The 25,669-nt window shown below is 45.7% G+C and overlaps 1 protein-coding gene across 4 annotated transcripts; it reads left to right on the forward strand.

The window, feature by feature from the left end:
• The first annotated feature begins 242 nt into the window (after positions 1-242).
• On the forward strand, positions 243-25,669 carry BOD1 (biorientation of chromosomes in cell division 1). 4 transcript variants are annotated; one of them, XM_077327029.1, is made up of 5 exons: positions 243-844; positions 2,179-2,303; positions 12,656-12,850; positions 22,941-23,026; positions 25,410-25,669. In XM_077327029.1, exons 1-4 carry the CDS (start codon positions 269-271, stop codon positions 22,996-22,998), a joined length of 954 nt encoding a protein of 317 aa, XP_077183144.1. In that variant the 5' UTR covers positions 243-268; the 3' UTR covers positions 22,999-23,026; positions 25,410-25,669. The 4 variants fall into 4 exon arrangements, with proteins under 4 accessions (XP_077183144.1, XP_077183147.1, XP_077183148.1 ...); XM_077327032.1 differs by lacking the exons at positions 22,941-23,026; positions 25,410-25,669 and adding an exon at positions 22,427-22,450; XM_077327033.1 differs by lacking the exons at positions 22,941-23,026; positions 25,410-25,669 and adding an exon at positions 16,350-17,223 and having other exon boundaries at positions 12,656-12,855.

Here is a 25,669-nt window from a genome sequence, read left to right on the forward strand (position 1 = left end):
CGGAAGTAAATTCTGCTGGTTTAGTTCTCAAATAAGTGTGCATAAAATTCTCGCCTTCCCAGTGAAGAAGACCTCGTCGAAAACGGTTCTTTCAAATAAAGCTCCAGTTAGCAAGCGCATTTGCCATAAGTCGTGGAAATAAAGGAGATACTAGATGGGGGGGGGGGGTGGAAAAATGAAACGGAGGAGGATGGGGGGGGAGAGAGAGAGCTGCTCCCTCCCTTGTAAGCGGCAAGCGAAGCAGCACTATCATCTTCATGAAGTTTACATGGAACGTCCTCCCTCCCCCTGCGCCGTCGGAACCGCGCGCAAGCTTGATTCACTATGCGCAGGGCTGTCAAGGCGCCTACATGTCCCAGAGGGCTCAGCCGCCGCGCCGGCATATGCGCCTGCTAGAGCGGGCCCACAAGGCATTCTGGGCTTTAAAGTTTTCTGGGCGGCCCAGGAGAGGCCTCGCGTTCCCAGCATGCAGAGGGAAGGAGTGACGCAGAATGGTGCGCGCCGCCCTCGGCGACTGCAACAACCTCACCACCGCTGCCGACAACTGCGGGCGCCGCTGCTGCTGCCGCCGCCGCCGGCTCCGCGACCTCCTTTGGCGGCAGCAGCGGCGCGGTGGCCCCTCGGGCGGCGCTGGGAGGGCCCGGGCAGGAAGATGGCGGAGCCCGGCGGGGTGGCCTCTGGCACAGGCGGAGCCGGAGGGGGCTCCGCGGGGTCGGCGGCTACTGACCCGGCCTCGCTGCCCCCCGGCGATGCTCAGCTGATCGCCCTGATAGTGGGGCAGCTCAAGAGCCGCGGCCTCTTCGACGCCTTCCGCAGGGACTGCCTGGCCGACGTGGACACCAAGGTGGGGGGCTGGCTTCCTTCAGCCGCCCGCAGTTTCCTCCCCCGCGGGAAGTGCTTAAGGTCTCCCCCCCCCCCGGAAATGCGCTTTGTGACTAGCTGAGGTTAGGCGCTTCTGGCGTTTCCCCAGGGTTGCACGGGCGCAGTACACTGTGCGGGGCCAACTGGGTATATTCTGCACATCTGGCATGGGTATTCGTCTGATTTCTGTGCTCATGGTCAGCCATGGAATTCTCGAAGTGCCTTTCAACATTAAAAATACTGCCGTTGAATAGATAATGCTCTTCCCTTCTTCCCGGGATGACAGGTCTTACAAGGCCACTTTTGGTGGAATTATTGCAATCTGAACTCATTGAAATCAATAGTTTTTAGTAAGTGTCCACATTTGCTCTCCCTCTTTTCTTCGCTTCCTCCCCATTATGCATGAGCAAGAAGGAACCACTGCATCACCTCTGCTCATCTTTATGTTAGGCGAATTTTCTCAGCTTTCATTTACCATTGAAAACCCCCTGAGACATTCTTCAGGCTTCAAGAAACCCCAGAAGTGATCTGATGGCACAGGATATGGTTGAGAGACACAGCTGTGTACACATCCACCCAGGGCCCCTCCCCTGCCTACCCTCTCCAGGCCCGTCATTGGCTGGGGGGGGGCAGGCCACATGACCATACATGGTCATATCACCTGACAAATGTTTAACACATTTTTAATATATATAAAAATTAATTAACTCCCACTTATTCAGGATTCCTTTCCAAGGAAAGGTTGGAAACTTATTCAGGAAACCCCAGGGTTTCATAAAACTATGGTTGAGAAAGCCTACTGTAAGACAGCTTTGGAAAATTATTGAGGCTTTATTTTTAAGTGAAAGGGTTCTGAAGTAGTGGTAGTAGTAGAAAGTGTTGTCAAATTGCTGTTGATTTATGGGTTTGCATGGCAGAAGGTGATTTGCCATTGCATGGCTCTGTACAGGAACCCAGGATTTCCTTCTGGCCCTCTCTTCTGCCTCTGAATATAGAGGTCCCATTTGACCATCATAGCCAATACCTGTTGATGGACTTTTCTTCCATGGATTTGTTTAATCCTTTAATATCATCTGAACAAGTGGCTGTTACCATGTCCTGTCATAGTAATTGTCATATGATACAATGTTTTCAGTATTGAATCTACCACTCACTGTTGAGCTAGAATTCTCTGTTACTGGACCAAAATTAGTTCATTTTGTCTCTTAAACCATTCTGAGGAGGGAAAGCAAATTAATGGCAGAATAAAAATGCTGCAGTTCAGGAATGGATTGTTGAGTCTTTTTTGGCATGTGTTAACTAGACTGTTTTGTTTAGCCAGCCTATCAGAATTTGAGACAGAAAGTGGACAATTTTGTATCTACTCACCTGGATAAGCAAGAATGGAACCCAACAATGAACAAGAACCAGTTGCGGAATGGCCTAAGGCAAAGTGTGACACAGTATGTAAAATGCTTTTAGAATTGTCCAAGTCAAATGATTTGTGAGTAGGAAGTTAATTTTGCAACATTTACTTTTAACTTTGATGATCTTTATAGTCTTAAGTTTACCTCATTGATTGTGGTTCTTGATTTATTTTAGTCCTAAGCAGAGTGACACCCTTTCAAGTTGATTGACTTCAGTGGCATTTAAAGAGTGTCACTCTGGTCAGGGTTTCACTGTAAGAGCTTGATATCCTCTTGTTAATTAGTGTCAGGTTTTTCCAAGAATGGGATCTGTAAGACCCCAGTGGACAGACAGAAGCATCCATCAGATTCCAGAAGAAAGGAATGTCTTGCTAACTTGTTGCCTTTTAGGAATGCTTTATTTCTGCTCATTTTCATCATAAGGGGGCAGCAGCTTGAATAGTCTAGGTGGTTTATTTTATTTTTACCAGCAGAGAGCAGTGGCAGCACATGAGTGTTTGTTTGGTTCTGACCCTATGGCTGTAGCTAATCCATGATATTTCACATAGCATAAGAGTTTTTGGCTGATTGCAGATTGTTTGTCATATACTACCCACTATATAAAATCTGTTGTATTGTAAATGCCTTCACTTTATCCAAACTGTTTACTGATATATATATATTACTGTTTCCAGGAGAAGGTGGAATAACGCATATTGCTTTTTGAAAATAGTAGAGGACGTAATAGATTCGGGTGCAAATGCTTGTAGCAGTATACATTCAAATAAGCAGAAAACACCATTTTAAAATTACTGTTGATATTATACTGCTATCTAGAGAGCTGCACAGTAAAACTGACAGTAATAGGTTTCAAAAATTGTTGTTGAGGTGTGTTGAGAATGAGAGTGGACTGGCTTTAAAATGCTGTAAGTTTTAACTGTTTAATTAGTACAAACGCAGTTCTTCACCCCTCTCCTACCCCCATGATCAGAGCAGCTAACCCAATAGTAACCAAGTGGGCTGAGGTATCTGCATTCTTCCATGAGCAACATGGGTCAGTCAACCTCAGCTCAATACACCTCATAGGGTTGCTATTAGAGTAATATGGGAATAGAAGGAGGAAGATTCATGTTGTCCTGAGCTTTTTGGAGGCAGGTTGGTATAAAATGTGCATGTTACTTTGAAAGACCTTCATAGGAGTGTAGCACACTTGGCAAAAATAGCAAAAATGATTGCAGTAATTATCAATATGACCTCACCTGTGGTTAGATAAATCCAGACGTTGGGGATGTGGAGACATGGCATATCTTTCTTCAAATGTAAGAAAATACCTGTGTTTGCAGAAAAAATCTGGAAACTTAAAAAAAATACACAGGGGGAGATTAAAAGCCTCCCAAATAATAAGAGCAATACCTGTAGCACTAAGAAAGGGATCTCCCTGACCATTGTGGGATTGATAGGAATCCACAGTATTGCCAGCCTTCAAACCTGATTTCTGTCAGTTAAAAGGTTTGTGTGTGTGTGTGGGGCGGGCCTTTTCTAGGACTCTCAGTTCATTCTTCCTGCCCTGGAGGCCAAGTCCACCAACATCCACAGGGCAGCTTAATATGCAATTTCTGTGACTCACCAGGTGTGGCCATGGCTACCAGATGACTTTATGCCATACAACTCTTGCCCCAGAGGGACAGACCAGAACCAATGGGATGAAATTAATGCAAAAGAAATTCCGGAAGAAGTTCCTGACAGTTAGAGCGGTTTCTCAGTGGAACAGGCTTCCTTGGAAAGTGGTGGGCTCTCCATGTTTGGAAATTTTAAAACAGAGGCTGGATAGCCTTCTGACGGAGAGGCTGATTCTGTGAAGGCTCAAGGGGGTGGCAGGTTACAGTGGATAAGCGGTAGGGTTGTGAGTGCCCTGTGTAGTACAGGGAGTTGGACTAGATGACCTAGGAGGTCCCTTCCAAATCTGTTATTCTATTATTCTAACTCATCTGGACCAAGCTGCAGGCAACCTGTGCTGCTTGGGTGGGCATGGCTCTGGCCACCACACAATCCAGCTAAGCAACTTGCTATTTCAGGACTTTTGCATCTTTGCCAGATTTTTTCCAGGAAGATCCTACCAGGAGGTTTAAAGAATAAATGTCTGAGAGCCAGTGTGGTGGTGTAGTTAGCGTTTGAGACCAGGATCTGGGAGACCCAGGTTCAAATCTCAACTTTGCTTTGGAAGCTTGCTGAGTGCCTTGAGCCAATCATTCTCTCAGCCTAATCCACCTCACAAGGTTGTTGTGAAGATAAAGCTGACAGGAGGAGATAATATTTATATGCAGCTTTGGAATTTCATTGGGGAGAAGGGTGTGATATAAATAAAGCTGACAGGCAGGTAAAGAAGGGCTGATTGTAAGTTGGAAAAGAAGGAAGCAGGGAAAGGGGAGAGGATATTGGTGCTGTCAGGAGCAGAGAAAGAGGTAGTAATGTGAGCAAGGTGATGTGAAACAGTTCTGCAAGTCCTCGTGGGTTCTTTGCTTATTAATCTTTGATCTTAAGACATTCATTTTGCTGAGATTTCACAGCATGTCAACAAAAACTGCTTGGCCATCTTATTCACTTTAACTGCCACAGCCCTTGCAAAATAGAAGGGTCACAAAAGCCCCAGAATGCCACTGAAGCTATTCAGTTCTCCCTCAGATCAAGAGAACAGCTCGGTGGGTGTTTCCCATACTTCCTTGAGGGAGGCAGGACTAAATTGAACTTCCTGTTGCCAGTCTTCTTTCTGCCTCGAGACAGAGAGCAACGTTTGACTAGGTGTCTTGCTTTTTGGACTAAACTTCTTTTTTCTTATTCTAGTCCCTCACCCTTTCCTCTCCCTCTCCACCTGTTTCACCTCTTATTTTTCTTCTGCTTTGCTAGCTGCCCTAAAATCGAGTGCAGGAGAGAGAGAGTAAAGTGGCAAGCAGCCACGGCAGCAGCTTCAGTGGCCATTTTAGGTGCTGAAGGATACAAAATTGTGGCAAACTGCGAGGACGATGATTTCCGAAGATGAGCAACATATGCTGATTATTTCCAAAGGGCCTAAGAAGCCCAGGGATGCGAAGGCAACGGCAAAGGCTTCAGGGAAGGTGGCGGCAGCAGCTTCGGAGCATGGACAGCGTTCCGAGACTGGAATACCCGTTGTGGAACCATGTGGCTCCCACAAGCCAAATCAGTCTGCAGGATTCAATATGCCTCCTGAATTTTTTGTTTATATTCAGATTCTATGCAGGCCAAGATTCATATGTTTTGTAAGCAGCAGGCCCCCTTACTTTCCAAGACCATTGCTCCAGGTCCCGATCCTCCTCTCTCACCTGTAGATCTAAAGGGTGTAGGGAATCTACCCCATCCAGGCCCCCATAGAGCAGATGGCCAATCAAGGCAGCTCAAAAGAGGCCACATTACTCTTGTTGGCATTCTTATATCTCGGAGGAGGAACTGGAGCTAGAGAACATGAAAAAGGTGGATTTATTACTGATGAGGAGGAAGTGGAACCTATCCAGGTCCCTCAACAGACTGAACATTTCTTTAATGTTCCTTTTTATTAAATCCATCTCTATTCTGGACTTAAAGCAGTCAGAGGAACCCCCTGCCAAGGTGGTGAGGAAGTTTTATGTTCCGTGGAGTATTTATTCCCAAGCCAGAAACCTCTTTAAAGAACGTTCCATTGCCTGAGTTTTTTTAATGGAAAATTAGAGCTGAATGGGAAAATCCCTTGTAACTAAGCAATTTCCCTCCTTTATCAAGAAAATGCGTACCCTACCTGATTATACTGAGTCCACGTTACAGGTGCCAGCTATCGATGGTCCGGTGTCTGTGCTTCAGTCTTTTGGATTGGTCTTGGAGGATGGTCAAGGATATCTCAGAGATGTGATGGACAGTATGATGCAGCCTTGCGCAAGGCACATGAAGCAATGGCCATTGCAGTCGGGGCTTCCACAATTCTTGACAAGAACTTGTTGACACTGATACTCGAGGTTGAGGGGACTAATCAAGTTCTTAAGGCACCAGTTTACACAATCGATGCCTCCCTAGACACAGCTATGTTTGTAGTTTGGGCTATGGCTTCCACTACAGTGGCCAGACATATGCTCTGGTTAAAAGCCTGGCAGATGGATTCCCATTCCAAGACCATCATAACAGCATATCTGTTCCAGGGGGATAAGTTATTTTGGGACGCTCTGGACAGAGTGTTAGTGGAAACTAGAAATAAGAAAAAGGTGTTACCATGCTGCATTCTGGGGACAGGCAGCCCTTTCCCTCCTCCCAGTTTGGTGTAGTGGTTAGGAGTGCGGACTTCTAATCTGGCATGCCGGGTTCGATTCTGCGCTCCCCCACATGCAGCCAGCTGGGTGACCTTGGGCTCGCCACGGCACTGATAAAACTGTTCTGACCGAGCAGTGATATCAGCACTCTCTCAGCCTCACCCACCCCACAGGGTGTCTGTTGTGGGGAGAGGAATGGGAAGGCGACTGTAAGCCGCTTTGAGCCTCCTTTGGATAGGGAAAAGCGGCATATAAGAACCAACTCTTCTTCTTCTTCTTCTTCTCCCAGAATCAAGCATCCAGCTCCAGTTATCACCCAGAAGGAAAAAAGGGTTCCTGGGGTCAAAGCAGACAAGGGTACCATAGAGGTGGTTACAACTCTAGATTCATTCAATACAAGCAGGGCTGATCTAATCGAGCTGAAGAAGAAAATAAATCTTCAAACGCATGACTCACCAACCCTTCCAGTGGGGAGTAGCCTTCTGGAGTTTCAGCAGCCCTGGCTGGACACCAGCATAGAATTCTGGGCTCAAGAGGTAGCTTCACAGAAGTACAAGATAGAATTTCACATACTACCCCCAAAAAAATTTTCCAATCCCTGGTTGCAGGGAGTCCAGAAAAAAGGCAGAGAATTTTAAAGGCAATAGAACATCTGGTGAACATCCCAGTTTCAGAACAAGAGGAGGGTGTGTACTCTCTCTTATTCACCATCCCAAAGAAAAACAAGGAATGGAGAGCAATCCTAGACCTCAAATATGTAAACAGGTTTATAACACTAGGACAGTTTCACATGGAGACTCTCCAGTCCATATCGGAGGCGCTCCAACAGGGAGAATACCTTACATTTTTGGACTTCCAGAAGGCTTACCTCCACATACCCTTTTTCAGTCCCACAGATGCTGCTTATGGTTTTGTGTAGAGCAGCAGCACTTTCAGTACAAGAGCCTACCCTTTGGCCTATCCACGGCTCCAAGGGTCTTCACAAAGATGTTGGTAAATGTAGCAATCCTCCTAAGGAGGGAGGGGATCCATATACATCCTTGGATGATCTGCTTCTCAGGGCACCCTCCAGGGAGAAATCCATCATGAACATACAGAGGACCATCCAGATATTAGAACAGTTTGGTTTCATTGTCAACAAGGACAAGAGCTTTCTGAGTTCAACTCAACAACTGGAGCACCTGGGCATGGTGATAAACACTGCTCGCCTGTCTTTCTTCCACAAACCAAGGTGCTCAAGACAATTCAGGCAGCAGCCTCAGTCATCAAGGCAAGGCGTTCTTTGCTTCTTCAATTGGCAAGCCTTGTGGAGCTGATGGTATCCAATTTGGAAGCAGTACAGTGGGGAAGAGCCCGAGCTCGACCCCTGCAGCAGGCACTGAGGCTCTTCCAACTGAAAATACCAACAAGGTGGATATGTGAGTGGTCCTCGATTCTCAGGTGAAGAGCAGTCTGGGTTGGTGGACAGATCCAAAGAATCTCTGTCAAGGCAAGCAGTTTCACATCAATCAATTGCAACAGATTTTCACAGATACAAGCCTGACCGGTTGGGGGATACTGCTGAACCACAAGACAGCACAGGGTTCCTGGTCCCCTCTGGAACAGAAACAGCCCATCCATCTGTTGGAGGTCAGGGCTATATTTCTAGCAATGAAATTCTTCAGATCAGAGATCAAGGGTGCCCATGTAGTGATTCGGACAGACAACATGTCGGCAAAGGCCTATATCAATCATCAAGGTGGGACTAGGTCTAGGAAGCTGCAGGAGGCAAAGCAGATTCTGTAGTCGGCTTAGAAGCATCTGGCATCACTCAGAGCCAAACACATGCAGGGAGTCCTCAACTCACAGACGGACTGACTCAGCTGGCAGAGGTTACAAGAGGCAGAGTGATCCCTGAACAGGAGGATATTTCAGAAGATTATCTTTCGATTTGGGATGCCGATCCTGGATCTGATTGCAAAACACATAAACCATCAAGTCCCCAGGTACTGCTCCAGGTTTCACCACTCCGATGCAGAAACACCCAAATGGCGGAATGGCTGCAAGGGCTATTGTACGCGTTCCCTCCAGGGCCAGTTCTTCCAAGGCTTCTAAAAAGGGTAAGAGTACTGTGGGGTCAAGTGATTCTTGTGGCACCATCCTTCAGAAAACAGACTTGCAGCATCCTACTCTTCCAATTTTCCTTGATCTCTTTCTGCAGGGGTCCCTGTGGTGCCCTCGACCAGAGTGGTGAGGCTTAACCACATGGCTGTTGAAAGATTGGCTCTGAGACGCAAGGGCTACAATACCATTCTGATGTCCAGAAGAGGATCCACTGCCAGGATCTATAACTGCTTCTCAAAAGTGGTTGTCAGATAGTTTATTTAGAAGGAAGTCAGTTGATCCCAGTTCACCCAAGATCAAGAGCATCCTAGAATTTTTGCAGGGTGGTGTTTCAACTGGGCTGCATTCTGAGATGCTTCATAGACAAGTAGCAACATTGTCAACAGGCATTAAGGGAGGAATTCCACTCTCACAACACCTCCACACCTTAAGATTTCTCAAAGGAACTGCTATGGCGGAGCCTCCACTGAGACATCACTTTCCTACTTGGAAATTAAGTATTTTGTTACTGGCTCTAACAAAGGCCCCCTCTGAGCCACTGAAGTCGGTTCTTTTGAATAGACTAGCTCTGAAGCCCCCTATTCTAGTAGCTATAACTTCAGTCAAGAGAATGTCCAAGCTGGATGCCTTGTCTGTAGACACAGACTTGTGCGTCTTCCGTAAGCATAGGGTAGATCTAAGGACCAAGCCCTTGTTTAGGCCAAAGGTGGATTCTAGGTCTCATTTATCCCAATAAATTAACCATCCTTCTTTCTTTGCCAAGCCAGAAACAGAGGAGCAACACACTTGGCACAAGCTTGATATGTGTAGGGCCCTCAGGGTTTATAATGACAGAACCAGGGATATTAGGAGCACAGTCTCTTCTTGTTGGTGTATCCACCAAACACGGGCAAGGTCATGTCCAAATCAGCAATTAGTAAGAGCATTCGCTCCTGCATCATGAGGCCTACTGCACACTGGGTAAGGCGATCCCAGAGGAGATCACAGTGCATTCCCTTAGGAGTTATTGGGGGAGGTGTCTTTATTATTATTTATTATTGGGGTTATTTTAAGGGGTGTTGGTGGTAATGTTTATAGGTTTTGTGTCCTTTTTGTGGTTGTGTAAAACTTTCAATTAAAAATGTTTAAAAAACAAATACGACAAATGGCTGATTGCAGGCAGTCTGCGGGAAGCAAGAACACTGCACACATTTTGGCTTCTATGCTCACTTTTCTTTTGGTTGCATATGTAGCATGTTTGTATCATTCCAGTCCTCAGTTTTTATTCCACCTCTCCCAGAAACTTAGTGCTAGATTTACCTTGCACAAATAGAACAGCACTCGCATTAGAGAGCTTTTCTTTCAGCTCCCTCCCTCTATGCAACCTGCTGTAGACCCTTGAAATTTTACTGCCTTTTCAATCTTTATACCATGGAGTTACCCCTGAATTATTTTTCAGACTTCAGTGTACCATGAAGTGTCAGCTGGTCGCACCTCCCTTGTATGCCTCCAGAAGTGACATCACACAGAGCACTCCTACTGCCACATTGTAGGAAGTAATCTCACCAGATCTCCCCCTCTCCTCCTCCATCACCAGAATTAATGTGTCTAATGCCACCCCATCCCTAGTTACATTCGACGGTAACATATTACTGCAATAACTGCATTGCTAGGTTTGCCAAGTTTATGGTAGGACCACGAGATTTCCAATAACTACAAACTGAATCTTGGATAATAGAGAAAGAAAGTATAGTTTAGTCTCTGCATAGTAGAGACTTAACACCTAGGATACTAATATGAAGGATTACAGTGTCTCTACACTAATATGTATATATACATATATACATACATATGCACATACACAGGGGACACTAGCAGGCGCAGATCTCTCTCTCTCGCAGCAGGAACCATAGGAGGGAATCAGGGCTCCTTCATAGCAGGGAAGCAAGGGTTGTTTGCAGTTTCTCTGTCTCTGTCTGTCTGTCTGTCTGTCTGTCTCTCTCTCTCTCTCTCTCTCTCTCTCTCTCTCTTCCCCCAGCAGGAGTCATTTTGTGGTTTGCAGGGCTCTCTGTGTCTCTCTCTCAGGCATCTGAGAGCAAAGTGGCTAGCGTCCAGGGAAGGAGGGTGGGAGCTGGAGAGGGTGATTGGCCCTATTCCATCTTGGACATCCAGGACACTCTCCACCCCCAGGGCTGTTTCACAAATATTAAGAGGAACAATGGATAAGGATATATATACATTTGTGAGGAAAATACATGTGTCTGAGAGTGAGAGTTGATCTGAGAGTCCTTGGGTAAGAATAAAAGGAGTAGGAAATAAGTGGTGTTACGGTGGAGGTCTGTTATTGACCGCCAGCTGAAGTGAAGGACTTGGATGAGATGGTATGAATAGCTGGGGCCTTCCCCATCCCATCCCTTCCTTGCCCATTATTGGCCACTTTGGGACAGGTGGGTCGACCTGCGTGCCCAAATTAGGAAGAAATCCTGAATTGCTGGAGAGCCCAATGGCAGAAAGCCACCATTTTTCGACACACACATACCCCAATACTGCAGTACCGTTGAGCGGTTCTTGTGGTACAGTTTGGTACCATAGTCCAGTTGTTAGTAAAGCCTGGTGTATTGACTAACATGGCAGTCAGCAGTACAAAGTGGGAATCTGTTTTAAAAAGCGCACACATTCTTTTCTGCTTGTGGAAGTGACTTGGTTAGGATCTACCCTAGGCTTGTGCGCTTCGACTGCTCTAGCAGCCGTTCATGCCCGAAGTGGCCAGGACTGCAGTCAGTGGGGAGGGGCAGCGCCAGTGCACCAGTCGGCACACACACGCAGGTGCAGAGCTCTGCATCTGCCTGCTGGTGCTGCCACCAGTGCCGTTCCTCACCCTGCGCTGCGGCGCTGGCCGCTTTGGTTACGAACAGCTGCTTTGGTGGCTGAAGCACACAAGCCTAACCCGATTATGAGTGGAGACTACCAGCTAGTCACTTCCATTTCATTTTGCTTTTAGTTAACAGTGAGATTGCTCAAACAAATCCACAGCACTTTTGCTACTCTGTGCAGAACCAGACAAGTTACATTCCTTGGCAAAGTGCCTCTGCCGTTTTTGAAAGTGTCTTTTCTGTGCTGGCACTATTTCAGTACTCACATACATTGTAGGCAACTACCGTTTCAGAACATGGCTCAGCTTGCCAACTTCAGGAGTTGCATGTGCATCCGAATACATCTGATGAAGGTGTGGTATTTGTAAGTGTGGCAGACCAGAAATACTCTGTATAAAAATAAGATTTGAACATGATGCTCACTGAGCCTTAAAGCAATGTCTGCTGGCAGCCTTCTACACAGTCGGGCTCCCTCTGGGCTTTCCCAAATGTTAGGCAATGTCTGTTTTGCCTCCCCTGGTCTGTTACAGACATGACTTGAGCCCTACCAAACAGCCCATGCCCTCTCGTTCTGTAACACAGCCTTTGCAGTAATAAGTCACATCTTGGCTAGTGACATGCTGTTCCCCCCCAAAAAAGCTCTTTGTCTTGTGCTGCATTTGTTTGTTTTTGTCTGTCTTGTAAAAAGTGCCCATGTGTCTAGACTGGCAGATGTAAGGAGCAGGTGACGGTGACAAGTCCTGGGGTGAAGGCTGCGTTTGTGGTTTTTTTGCTATAAATGTACTAGCCAGGAGGATGACCTCTCCCACCTCTCTTTTCCAAGATGTGTTCTCTTCTCTTCAGGCCTAGCTTGTGCCAAGACACATTTCAGTTTGCTTGCTGTTTTGAAGGCCTGCAGTAACTCCCATCAAGTGTTTCTTTTAAGTGATTATGTGACCAGATGTCTGCTGTCAGGTTCTGTAAGGACCCACAGAGGTGGCAGGTTCCAACTTGGCTGCTTTTCTTTGCCATGAGTGGAACAAGTCTCCCATGGAGGGACCTACCAAGAGGGCAATACTTCATACCACATTAATGCTAATTACAACTGACATGACAGCTCTTGGTGTGAGGGTAGGAGGAAAAAAATGTTGGAGGAGCTAAATTGACTCCGTTGTCTTTGTCCCAGGTCAGGGATGCTGGAAGCTGGAGTGGACAGAATTATTTCTCAGGTGGTAGATCCAAAACTTAACCACATCTTCAGGCCGCAAATAGAGAAGGCAATTCATGAGTTCCTGGCTGCACAGAAGAAAGAAGACTCGGTGCCAGCTCCTCCCCCAGAACCTGAAAATCACGATCCTTCTGCTCCATCACAAGATGCCTCGTAAGGTCTGGTATTGCTGTCCTCCTTCTCTTCCCTCCCATGTTCCTTTGTGTGAAGGCTTGTTGGCAACACTTTAATGCGCTCGTAACCCTTTTTGTGTCATCACTCATGCAAGGAATGTAAATTAGGCTATCCAGAAGGCCAGGACATGGTATTCAGTGTTGAACTAGCACCAAAATTGCAGCCAGAAGAAAGAACAAACTGATCTTAGAGTTTTGCAGACCTCCTTAATGCTTTGAATGGGCTTGAGCGAGGTCAAGAGGTTTTTGAGATTAAAGAGCCAGATTTCATCAAAATTCACAACAAGGGATTGACAGAGAGCCAATATTACAAACCCTATTTGTGTAAATGATACAATACAATTTTAGCAGTACTTATAATTATTATGTGGATCATCAATCCATAAAAGTTTTCACAGCCGAAACACGGGCTGTTACAATGCCCATTTTAGAAAGTGGCACACAAGATCTCACAGTGTCATAAACAAACCCAAGAGCACACTTAGAATTCTTTTAGAACACTGGCAAATCTGTGCATGATTCTCACCTGGACTACTGGCAGCTGTTCACCTCTATCATATCCTGTTCTGTTAAGAACCTCCAAAAAGCCCTTTAGTCCAATACAAATCTTTGCTTGTCATTCCCTTCACATACTGGTTGTTGTAGCCAGCCACCGATCAGTCTAAAATACCTTAATGTTAAAGATTTTATTTTATTTTTAAAAGGAGCCATGCTTATTTCTGTACTTAACCATGTTTGACTCTAGAGCCATGGGTTGCAGAGTGCAGACCCTGGTCATGGTCAAGGTTGGTCAGTGAATGGGTCTGAGCAGTCGTGCTTTCAAAGTCTGGCAGTGGTTTTATGAAGGTGGGCATAGCAGTATTTTAAAGTATGAAAAGCTAATGCATTAATTTACATAGAAATTCTCTTCCAGTTGATAGGTTCAGGTGGGTAGCCATGTTGGTCTGAAGCAGCAGAACAAAGTTTGAGTCTGGTGTCACCCTTCGTTTTATTTAAGATATATAAACGTCTGCATGCAAGTTATCTGAAGAAGTGTGCTTGCACACAAAAGCTTACATCTTGAATAAAAAATTGCCAGTGGATTCAAATTTTGTTCTGTTCCAGTTGAATTAGAATGAAATTCTGTTGACATGATCATATGAAATTTAAAACAGTGGGCTTAGGGGAGGGTATAAATCCACTTAGGAATGTGCTTTGTGGTGTCTCCTGGAAACATTAAGATTTTGGTGCTGTTCCCACCCACTTACACCCATCATGATCAAGGCATAGAACATGCATTGCTTCTGGCTGTTTTAGAGCCTACCTGCTTTGCCTCCCTGTAGATGAGCAGATTATCAGTGAACAAGTCAACATGCCTCAGCACCACTGATTGCCTTTTCAAATGCTTCAGTAAAATAGGTGACACGAGGAATGACATCGGAGAGCTAAAAATTGACCCCTTGTTAGAGAAAATAGGGTGCTTATTTCTGACCTTGTGCTTCTGAAGTACTACAAACTGTATGGCAAGATCAGGGAGAAGAGCACTCCACATATGGAAGAGGTGCCTCCCAAGCGAAGAATGAGAACAAGAGAAAACCCTGTCATCCTGTAACTCAGGAAGAAGAGAAGGAGCATAACATTTTGCATTTAAAAAGTTCTCCAAGGCTGCAAGCCAGCGTGCTCCTTCATAGTCCCTCAAAAGCTCCAAGAAAGGATGGCCATAGAGACTAATTGGCTATTAGGGGTAGACAGAGTTGGATCCTGCTGAATTTTTCTACTGACAGAAGAGCCAGCATAGTGTAATGGTTAAGTGTGGCAGCTTCCAGTCTGGCAAGCCAGGTTTAATTCCCTGCTCCTCCTCAACATGCATCCAGCCTTGGGCTCATCACAGTCCTGAGAGTGCTGTTCTGACCAATCAGTGTTGTCAGAGCTCCCTCCACCTCACCGGGTGTCTGGGGAGAGTAAGGGAAGGTGATTTTAAACCACTTTGAGACTCCTTTGGGCCGTGAAAAGCAGGATACAAAAACCAACTCTTCTTTTTCTTCTTCTACTAGTAGAAGGCTTCTTTCCATGGAGGAAAGGTCTACTGTTAGTGGGAATATTCTGTAGAATTCAACCCATAGATAATAGACCCTTGCCCATGGCAGTTCTTGGAAGTCTGTGGCACAGTTCAGGCAAACTCAAGCAAAAGCTTGAGTAGGGTTCAAGGCCTTTAGTTTCTGCCTCCCACCTTAGTCATGTGGCATTCGGTTTTTTTAGGAGGAAATGTCTTATGCTATGCTTGGGAGGCTGAGAGCAACAGAAATGATAGTGGAAGTGACATGCCCCTCCCAGCTGCAGCAGAGAGGCACTCGCCCAGTGTGGCTGAGCCCCATGAGGAGGAGGATCGTGGCCTTCAGTAGTGGGCTGCTGCTGAGCCCAGCCAGAGCCTCCCTCTTCCAGGCACATTGCAAGGTGGCTCCGGCAATGACTGGAAGGCAGGCAAGCTGAGGCCCGCAACTCTGAGGCAGCAGGGGTTTTGGCAGTTTTCGGGGCAAAGGGAGGAGGATTGAGCGAGGCGAGCTGAGGCCTCTTGCCCTCAGTGGGGCAGGGTGGGGCAGAGCAGAGACTCAGCCAGCAGACGCCAAGCCCTGCAAAAAGGACAAAGAGGAGGAGAGAAGGAGGCCCAGCCGTCTGGCTCACCTCAGTGATGGACACTCCATCCTCCTGCTGTCCTGGGTGTTCCTGAAGCCGGGCCACAATCCTGGGCTGTTGGGGTCACCATGCTGCATCATGTCTGCAGCAGCCTCTCCCAGATATGCCCCAGCATACTTCCAGGAGACCTTCAACGGGATGTGCCTACAACAGAGACACCTGCAGTAAGCACAGCCTCATCCAAGCCAAGCCCTCCTAGCTGCACCCAGTCTTCTGCTCCCATACCCAGAGTCCAGGAGGGCAGCGTGTGCAGTGAGGCTGGGGCACAGCGGGAGCCTGGCTTTCACCGCCTGGATCAGAGTGTAGCTTAGCTCCCAGCCACGGGTGCTGCATTTGCTCCCCTCCTACACTCTGGTGGGAAGCCAGGCCCTGCCTCACATGCTCCCCTCCTGGATTTTGGGGCTGGCAGCAGGGGACTTGGTGTGGCTGGTAGAGGCCAGCTTGGATGTGACTGTGTTGACTGCAGGCCTTTCTATTGCAGCCGTGTCCTGTTGGAGGTCTCCTGGAAGTGGTTCAGAGGCTGGGGCATGTATGGGGGAGGCTGCTGCAGATGTGACCCCAACAGCCCGGGGACTATGGCAGAGTTGCAGGCACCTCCCAGGACAGCAGACGGACAGAAAGTGTTTCCACATATCTGCGATAATCTGATTTTTGCAACAAAAAAACGAATTCTGATATGTCAAGAACCTTGTACAAGTCTTGACTTTCAAGGGGCAACTATCTTGAAATTGATAATAGTCATTCTGTGATCAGCCAGCAGCTGTGTTAAACTGTGTAATCTGATTTCTCCCCTTTTTCTTTTGCAGTGCATTTCTGGCATTAAAGTGGCTGCAACTGCAAAACCCAGGCTGAATCTGATTGGCAGTGTGCTACGTATCTGTCTGTTGCAGGACGGCAGCTTGTTTGCTAATACCAACCATGACTGAGGGGAAAGGATCGGCAAGAGTCATGTATGGTTTCCATAGGGTTCAGAAGGATAGGCTAAATGTGGGAGTGTTGGTCTGGGCAGCAAGAGTATCTGTCTTTGCTAATTATATGTTTGGGGGAGTTGCCTCTCTTGGTGGAACCGCTAGTGGGGAGAGGGTACTGGTGTGACATTAGTGAAATGGGTGGTAGGAGCATAGCAGTAGGGAGAAGGGCATTTTGGTTTCCTGAGGGAAAACCTAGCAAGGGGTCCAGTTTGGCAGAAAACCTAGCAAGGGGTTTCTGTTTGGCAGAAAACCTAGCAAGGGGTCCAGATAAAAGCATTCAGCATACAAGCATGAATCTGATCACTTTTCAGCAAAAGGTCATTGAGCACTACATGGTAGATCAACTTCATTAATAATTCACAGTGCCTGTCCATGTTTGGTACAACTGGAAGAATTACTTGTTGTTGGTTTTCTAGGAATATTTAGACACAAGCCTCTAGCAGATTTGTGGGAAAGGGGGCTGACTTAATGTCACAGCTCAGCTGATTTCCAGGCCCCTTGGGAAAATCTGACAAAGTGGGTGTGATACATGGTGTTTTTTTCTGTAGGCCTTACAACCAAGTGAAGTTCTCCTATTCTTGAGACTCTTCAGGTGCCTGGTAGAAGTTGCTTAGAGAGTCATGCAAGCTCTCGAGTTGACACTTGTGCTCAAGTATTTGGTTAGCAAAATATCCAGATCTTCTTTTATAATAAAATGTTTGAAATATCATAGTTGTGTGGGGAATTTTCTTTTGATGTAATATTGTCATTATTCCACAGAAATGATGTGCACTTTCAGTGAGATTAACTGAAAACTGTACTCATCCATGCAGCACTGATTAAGTTCCCCATGGGTTAGAGAGCTTCAAAAATCACAGCTTGATGATAAGCTTGCTTCAAGCAGACCCTCCACCCTACATATAGCACAGGGCTATTGGCATCACTGTATACAGGAAGTAGAACATAAGTGTCTCCAACACTTTTTCTAATTGCTGAGGTGTTACTCCTCTGGGCCAGAAGATGCTGAAAGGATATAAGAGGAATTGCATTTCATCTACCCAGGAAAAGCAGATGGCCAGAGGAGGACTCGATCTTAGACCAGTCAGAAGACTGCTACAGAAAATCCAATACCAAGTCAAAGTGAGACAACCAGTTGCCCCTTGAGAAACTGCCACATGGCCTTGTGGCTGGATGCATGAGATCTTTAGTGGAATGCCTGAATTCAGAGACCAGCCGATCAGATTAGGCATCTGGTCACCTTCCAGAGTTCATTGCAAAGATAATACATTCTCTTGTCAAAATCAAAGTAGTCCCCAGAGCAATTCCTAGTAGAATACCTATGAGCCCCCTTCAGTTCTCACAAGACTGCAAGAATGAGCACAAAAATATAGGTTAAATATTGTAGGTTTCTCAATAAGGGTTTAGGTTAGGTTCATCATCCAGAGCTGTCTCTGCTGTCTAAGACTATGCTCACTCTCCAAGATCAAACAGCATGCTTGGTCCTTGCTTGGCTTCCACCCCCGCTCTCCCCCCCCCCCCCGGCCAATCTGTTCTTCCTCACCCTTGGACCTGCTGTTGTGTACTGTGGCCAGCCACATTTTTCCTTTTCAGCCTCCTGGATATTTCTCGTTCTATTTCCACCACAGTGCCTTCTCCCAAACTGCCTCTGAACTCCCAGAATGCCGTACTTCAACCTCCTTAGTCAGTTTTCATGCCTCTCTCCTTCTCTTGTAACTAACTTCCCTGTAGGGCCCAATACCCTTTAGGAACATGTATGCACAAATGATTTTTCCTTCCCTCTGTTCTGAACTAACCCTGAGCAAATAACATTGGGCTGCTATGATTCTTAGTGACACAAGGGGCTACAGGAACTGGTATGGGTTTTTTGCTTGAATACTCTTGTCAAATGGGGTTGCACTTACCTGCAACCATTGTTCATTAAGGTCTTGTGTGCAGACACACATTGGGACTCCGCCCCCTATAGGGCTAGAGCTAGAAAAACACTTCCACGGCTGGCCTGTGCTTGCGCAGTGCCAATGTGGGGCTGCACATCAAGACCGAAAATGAACTAAAATTGCCAAATAAATAGTCTGTTTGAACAAAGGTCCCTCTTTTACTAGGAGGTAATGTTTCAGCAAGCTTCTGGGTATTTGTATATGTATGGATGCCCATAACTACAGAATTTGTTTTCTGGGTAACAGGGGGGAACTATTTTTGAGTGGGTATTTAGCACTCGCTAAAGCTCCAATGAAAGCACCAGAACTGTTATGTGAAACTGAAAATGCTTTGTAAACAGTCTTTATGCAGCTTGAATTGATGTTGAGATTTCAGTTTCCACAGAAAGATCAGTTTAACATATGTTTGATGATAATCAGGTTCCTGGATTATAATTCATTTATTTCCTGAATATAGTTGCAGACTTACCATAACTTGGCTGCTTAAACAAACAGTATTACTTTGCTTTAAATGGAGCCTTTGCTGTCCCTGCAAGTGTGTTTCAAGATCTTACCTGCGTGATGACTCAACAACTTTTGCACTGTATTTATTTGCTCAGGAGGGTATTTGTGAAATTAATGGCTCTCTTTGTACCTCACTGTACCCCAAGTCTTGTTTCTTAGGAGACAAAATGGAGGCCCCCGGAGCTATGAAGTCATCCAGTAGTCTCCCAGAGGTCTCTTGTGGTATCTGCCCGTCAAAAAGGCCTGGAACACTGTTGCATAACATTACTTTGCTAGGGAGAAAAATGCAGTGGTTGATGCCACTGAAAGCTGCCAAGAATTTCAGGAGAACCAAGACTGATACACTCCCTGTCTGTCCTAGTGTGGGCAACCGAAGCATTCTCAGTCCCCAAAATGGCTCAGATTTAGATAGAGGTAGATAATTTGCATCATCCAAGACCCCTGGGAGCTGAATCACCATCACTGACAAGTCCCTTGCCCGAGAATGGAATATTAGTGATTTAATTAAACATTTCTAGATGAGTGGCCATGTCAGCTTTTTGCACCAAAAATAAGCAGGAATCTCTGGCATGTTGTTGTTAGGTGCGAAGTCGTGTCCGACCCATCACGACCCCATGGACAATGATCCCCCAGGCCTTCCTGTCCTCTACCATTCCCCAGAGTCCATTTAAGTTTGCACCTACTGCTTCAGTGACTCCATCCAGCCACCTCATTCTCTGTCGTCCCCTTCTTTTGCCCTCAATCGCTCCCAGCATTAGGCTCTTCTCCAGGGAGTCTTTCCTTCTCATGAGGTGGCCAAAGTATTTGAGTTTCATCTTCAGGATCTGGCCTTCTAAGGAGCAGTCAAGGCTGATCTCCTCTAGGACTGACCGGTTTGTTCACCTTGCAGTCCAAGGGACTCGCAAGAGTCTTCTCCAGCACCAGAGTTCAAAAGCCTCAATTCTTTAACGCTTGGCCTTATGGTCCAACTTTCGCAGCCATACATTGCAACTGGGAAGATCATAGCCTTGACTAAACACACTTTTGTTGGCAGGGTGATGTCTCTGCTTTTTAGGATGCTGTCTAGGTTTGCCATAGCTTTCCTCCCCAGGAGAAGGCGTCTTTTAATTTCTTTGCTGCAGTCCCCATTAGCATTTTTGTTATATGCTTTCATTAACTATTAAAGCATCAACAAAGAAGGTTCAAGTCCCCAAAAGCTTATGTTAGGAAAAAAAGATTGTTAATCTTCATGATGCCCTGCAACTCTTGTCTGTTTTAATGGAATCTTGAAACCATGGAATGTGGTACTCTGATCTCTCTTCCTCATGGCCTCTTAGCCTTGTATGGCCATCCTTGTAGCTATCTTTTTCCTTTTGTGTCTGTACCCTTCACATTTGGAAATATTGTGAGGACAGGTACTGCCTCCATAAGAATGTAAAATGCTTCTCTGGACCTGTGGTCCCTCTAGTCCTGTGGTTCCCAAACTTTTTGGGGGTGCTGCCCTCTTGGCTCCCAAACCACATACCTAGGGCCCCTACATGCACACCCCTCTTTCCTGCTGTTAAGTCTACTGCAAAATCAAAATACTATATTGCCTACACTTGATTTTTGTTTGTTATTTGAGTCCTCATTGGAAAGGAAGACAGATGGGAAAACTCCCATGACCAGGAACAAGCAGGAGAAGGCTTTTTAGCCTCCCAAAGATGAAGACTTTGCGGGAAGAGTTGCCAACCTTGGTTTAAGAAATTCCTGGAGATCTGAGGTGGAGCCTGGGAAGAACAGAGACTGAGGAGGAGGAAGGAGCTCAGCAGGAATATGATACCATCCAGTCCACTGTCTGAAGCTGTCTTTTTCTTCAGGAAGCTAAGCAGGGTTGTGTGTGGTCAGCACTGGGATGGGAGACCACCAAGGAAGTCCAGGGTTGCTCCTATCCAGAGGCAGATAATGGCAAACCATCTTGGAATGTTTCTCATGAGGAAAACGCAGCCACAGCAGGAAGAGTGAGACTGCTGCCCCACTACTGCCCTCAAATTCCTCAATGCCCCTCTGGATCCTTCCATTCCCCCCTCCCAAGAGGAGGGTACTGCCCACTTTCAGAACCCCTAATCTAGTCTAACCTGTTTTACACAGTAGCCCACCAACTGTCCTGCAGGGCTAGCAGATGAGACAGAGGCCAAGGCAACTCCTGCTGTTTATTGCCCTCCAGCACTGGCATTCAGAAGTTTCCTGCTTCTAAATGTGAATGATCCCTTTAGTCAAGATAGCTAGTAGCTTTCTTGTCTTTTATGATGGTGGTGTTGAAAGGTTTTGAAATACGTTTCAGGGTGGTGATGGTGAATAATTATCCTGATACACATCTCTTAATGCCGTTTCATACCTTTTTTTTTCTTGTCTATCTCAATCATGTGCTAGAGGAGCATGATGCTGAGGAGGAGGAAGAAACCAAGAGCAAGCCTATTAATTTCTTTAAAAACACATGAAGTCTATGGACTTCAAGTCGTAATAGACAATATGAGATCATTTAAAAAAACTGACTGCATCTAGTGTTGCCTCTAAGTAAATAAGCAAATGAAAGCTATTTCTGTTTTAACCCAAGAGGCTGACTCATGTGGCTTCCCTTCCCAGCTCAGCCCACTGAATGTGGATTCTTGCCTAAGATCTCATTGTGCCTGCCTGTGCTTGAGAAGAGATGATTGGGGGAAATGTCTATGTATGATCTTGGATCTGTGCAGGGAATGCCATGCACCCTGCGTTTGTCTCGGGCAGTTCTGAAACCCTCATCTTATTTGTACGGATGGCAATGAAGGTTTAACATCTATGTAAATCTGGCTGGCAACCCCAGAGGGTCTTGGAGGACAGCTGCATATTTTACACAGCTGCCTGTAGTTTAAGACACATTCTTATCCAGACAGGAAAGATTTGGTTTGCATAACTAGGGAGGAGCCTGCTTCTTGAATGTTAGATGAGCCTTGCTGGATCAGACCAGTGATCTGTCTAGTCCAGGCTTTCTCAACCGCGGTTATGTGAAACCCTGGGGTTTCCTGAGGGCCCTGGAAGGGTTTTCTGAATGGATGGGAGTTAATTAATTATATATATATTTACAATTTGTTAATCATTTATCGGGTAATATGACCATATACGGCCATCTCAACCCACCCATCTCAAAATGGCCAATGAAGGGCCTGGAGGGGTTGGGAAGGGGAGGGGCTCCCAGTGGACGTGTACATGAGTTCCTATATGCAACTTATAGGGTTTCTTGAAGCCTGAAGAATGTTTCAGGGGTTTCTCAATGGTAAAGAAGTTGAGAAAGGTTGATGTAATTTGTTTCCTACTGTGGCCAACCAGTTTCACTGGAGGATATACAACAGGGTGTAGACACCAAGGCCTTCCTATGATATTGCCTTCTTGTACTGATATTCAGAGGTTTATTACAAAGCCATCTTTGGAAATTCCAGCAATTTTTTTTTACTTTAATTCTCTTGTCTTCTTTTGCAGGTGCTAGTGATCCCCCCCCTCTCTCTCTCTCTCTCACTCACACACACACACACTCACACACATAACACCTATACACAGTTACTAGACAAAGTTATTTCTCAGACCTAAGATCAAGCTTGGTTAAGAGTAGCGGCCTCTATTCTGGAGAACCTGGGTTGATTCCTAGGTCCTCTACATGAAACCAGCTGGGTGACCTTGGGCCAGTCAGAGTTCTGTCAAAGCTCTCTCAGCCCCACCTGCCTCAAAGAGTCTGTTGTGGAAGAGGAATGGAAGATTTTCAGACTCCTTTGTGTAGTTAAAAGTTGGATACAAAAACTGAGCTCTTCTCCCAGCTTACATAATTCAGCTGTGAATCTGGTAGTGGAGAGAGAAGGTTGCTTCTGTCCAGGATTTCTCTTGGAGGAAGCTCTTTGATTGGTTGGGGGAAGGTCAAGAGGTTATGGCAAATTATTCCTATAAAGTATAGCCTATGATGGGAAAGACTATCTTCCTTTTATCCCTTTTCCTCCCCTAGCCCACCAGTGATGCCTGAATATACTCATATGCTCTGGAATACCACACTTTTGCTATAAGAATCAACATTTCTGATGTAAAAACTGAGTAAGTAGTCAACTAGATACTGTTATTATTTTCAGTGCATTGACTGCCACTGAACTATATGATTTGTTTTAAACCTTTTACTGAATATCTTCAATAAAACCATTTTTGCTCCATGGTGTATGTTACTGGGAAGTGACTTGAACCAAACACAGTATAAGCTCCAAGTCAGGTTTGTCCTTGGGAACTGCCCAGAAACATGGGAATTGAATCATACAATCATAGAGTTGGAAGGGACCTCCAGGGTCACCTAGTCCAATGCAGGGTAACACAACTACCTGCTCACACACAGTGACCCAAATTTCATGCCCGAGTGATCCTCCCCACACCAAAAATCTCCAGAATTCAGCCTGGCTTGCAGGAAATTCAACTATCATTCCACAGTGGCGATCAGCAATTCCCTGGGTATGCATGGAAGGGCTACAAGAGACAAACACTGATGCATCCCTTCCTGCCCACCCACTCACAATCTGTTTAAGTGCATGAAATCAGTATTTCTGCCAGATGACTAACCTCTGCCTAAAAACTTGAAAAGGAGGAGAACTCACCCCTTCCCAAGGAAGCATGTTTCACTGTGGGACAGATCTAGCTGCCAGGAACTTCTTACAGATGTTTAGCTGAAAATTCTTTTGAATTAATTAAAACTGATTGGTTCTGGTCTGACCCTCTGGGGCAACAGAAAACAACTCTGCTCCATCTTCTCTATGATAGAGAAGTAAAGCGGTAGCATTACCTCATATGATTGGGACACTATACTTATTTTAATACAGACCCAATCCCTTTTGCATTTTTAGCTACCGAGTGACACTGCTGACTCATGTTCAGTGTCTGTTCTACTAAAAAACCCAGATCCATTTCACACATACTACTGCCAAGACAAGTCTCACCCATCCTATAGTGGTGCATATGATTTTCCTACCTAAATGACAAACTTTACATTTATTACTATTGAAATTCACTTTATTCCTTTCAGCCCAGTTTTCTAGCCTGTCAAGTTCATCTTGTATTCTGATTCAATCTTCTGGTGTGTTTGCTATCCCTCCCAGTTTAGTATCATCTGCAAATTTAATAAGAGCCCCCTCTATTATTTTGTCCAGATCATTTATAAATATATTGAACAACACAGGGCCCAGAACAGATCCTTAAGGCATTTCATTTGTCACTCTTCTCATGAAGATGATTAATCATGTAGAAGACCCCCTTTGGGTGAGATCTGTCAACCAGTTCTCAATTCACCTCACAGTAATAGAATACATACCACATTTTACCAACTTGTCAATAAGCATATCACATTGAACCTTATCAAAAACTTTACTGAAATCAAGGTAAACTATGTTTACAGAATCTCCCTGATCTAGCACGGTAGTCATTTTTTTCAAAAAAAGAGAGAAATAAGGTTAGTCTAACATGACTTATTCTTGAGAAAGCCATGCTAACTCGTAGTAATTATAGCGATCCGCTCTAGCTGCTCAAGAACCGGCTGTTTGATGATTTGTTCCAAATTTGCCAGCTATAGGCGTCAAGCTGACAGGTCAGTATTTACCTGGGTCCTCCTTTCTCCCCTTCTTGAAGATGGAAACAACATTTACCCAACTCAAATCTTCTGGCTCTTCACCTGTTCTGCAAGAATTATCAAAAATAATGGACAGAGGCTCAGAAATTACATTTGCCAGGTCTTTTAGTAGGCTTGGATGCAATTCATCTGGCCCAGAGAATTTGGTTTCATATAAAGAAATTATGTGTTTATGAACTACCCCTACAATGATCCTAGGTCACAACTCCCATCTCTCATCACGTGTAATGATTTTGCTATGCTGACCACGATTCCCTTCACAAGAGAAGACTAGAAAACAGAGTTGCTTACCCGTAACTGTTGTTCATCGACGTCTTGTGTCCATCCATTTGTCCATCAGTCATAAGGCACACATTGGGACAGCGCATGCGCAGGCCTACCGTTCGGAACTTCCCTAGCTAAAAGTCTCCAAAGAGAGCGCTCCGCTTCGCAACCGCGCATGCGTGGGTTTTCCCGCGCGTTGGTCACGTGGAAATGAGGCGGAGCACCCACCCTCCTCAGTTCTCTGCCGCCGCTCCCCAGTACTCAAGGCATCTTAAGGACTCAGCAGGGCAGGTGGGAGAGAATGTGTGCCTGCACACAAGATGCCGATGAACAACAGTTACAGGTAAGCAACTCTGTTTTCATCTTCCATCTTATGCAGTCCCACATTGGGATTTTCATGAGCTAAATACCTGTGGTGGAGGGTGAGTCCATCAGGAAAAATGCAAATGTAGAATAGCAGTACCGAACCGTGCCTCTGCTCTCGCTGACAAATCAATCGCATAATGTTTGATGAATAAGCTCTCATTAGACCATGTTGCTGCCTTGCAGATGTCACAAAGAGGAACTCGTCTCAGGAACGCAGAAGAAGAAGCTTGAGCCCTCAACGAATGTGCCTTCAGGTGTAATAGGCATGGGGGAGCAGCAATTCTGTATGTGGCATGAATCGCTGACACGAGCCACCTAGAAAGAGACTGGGAAGACTACCTGTGACCCTTCTTAGGCCCCCAGTAACAGACAAACAGGATTACAATCTTCTGAATTCCCTGGTCCTATCCAGATAATAAAGAATTGCATGCTTAACATCCAAA

Source organism: Paroedura picta, chromosome 3 (assembly GCF_049243985.1).
Source record: "Paroedura picta isolate Pp20150507F chromosome 3, Ppicta_v3.0, whole genome shotgun sequence".
Classification (NCBI taxonomy): Eukaryota; Metazoa; Chordata; class Lepidosauria; order Squamata; family Gekkonidae; genus Paroedura; species Paroedura picta.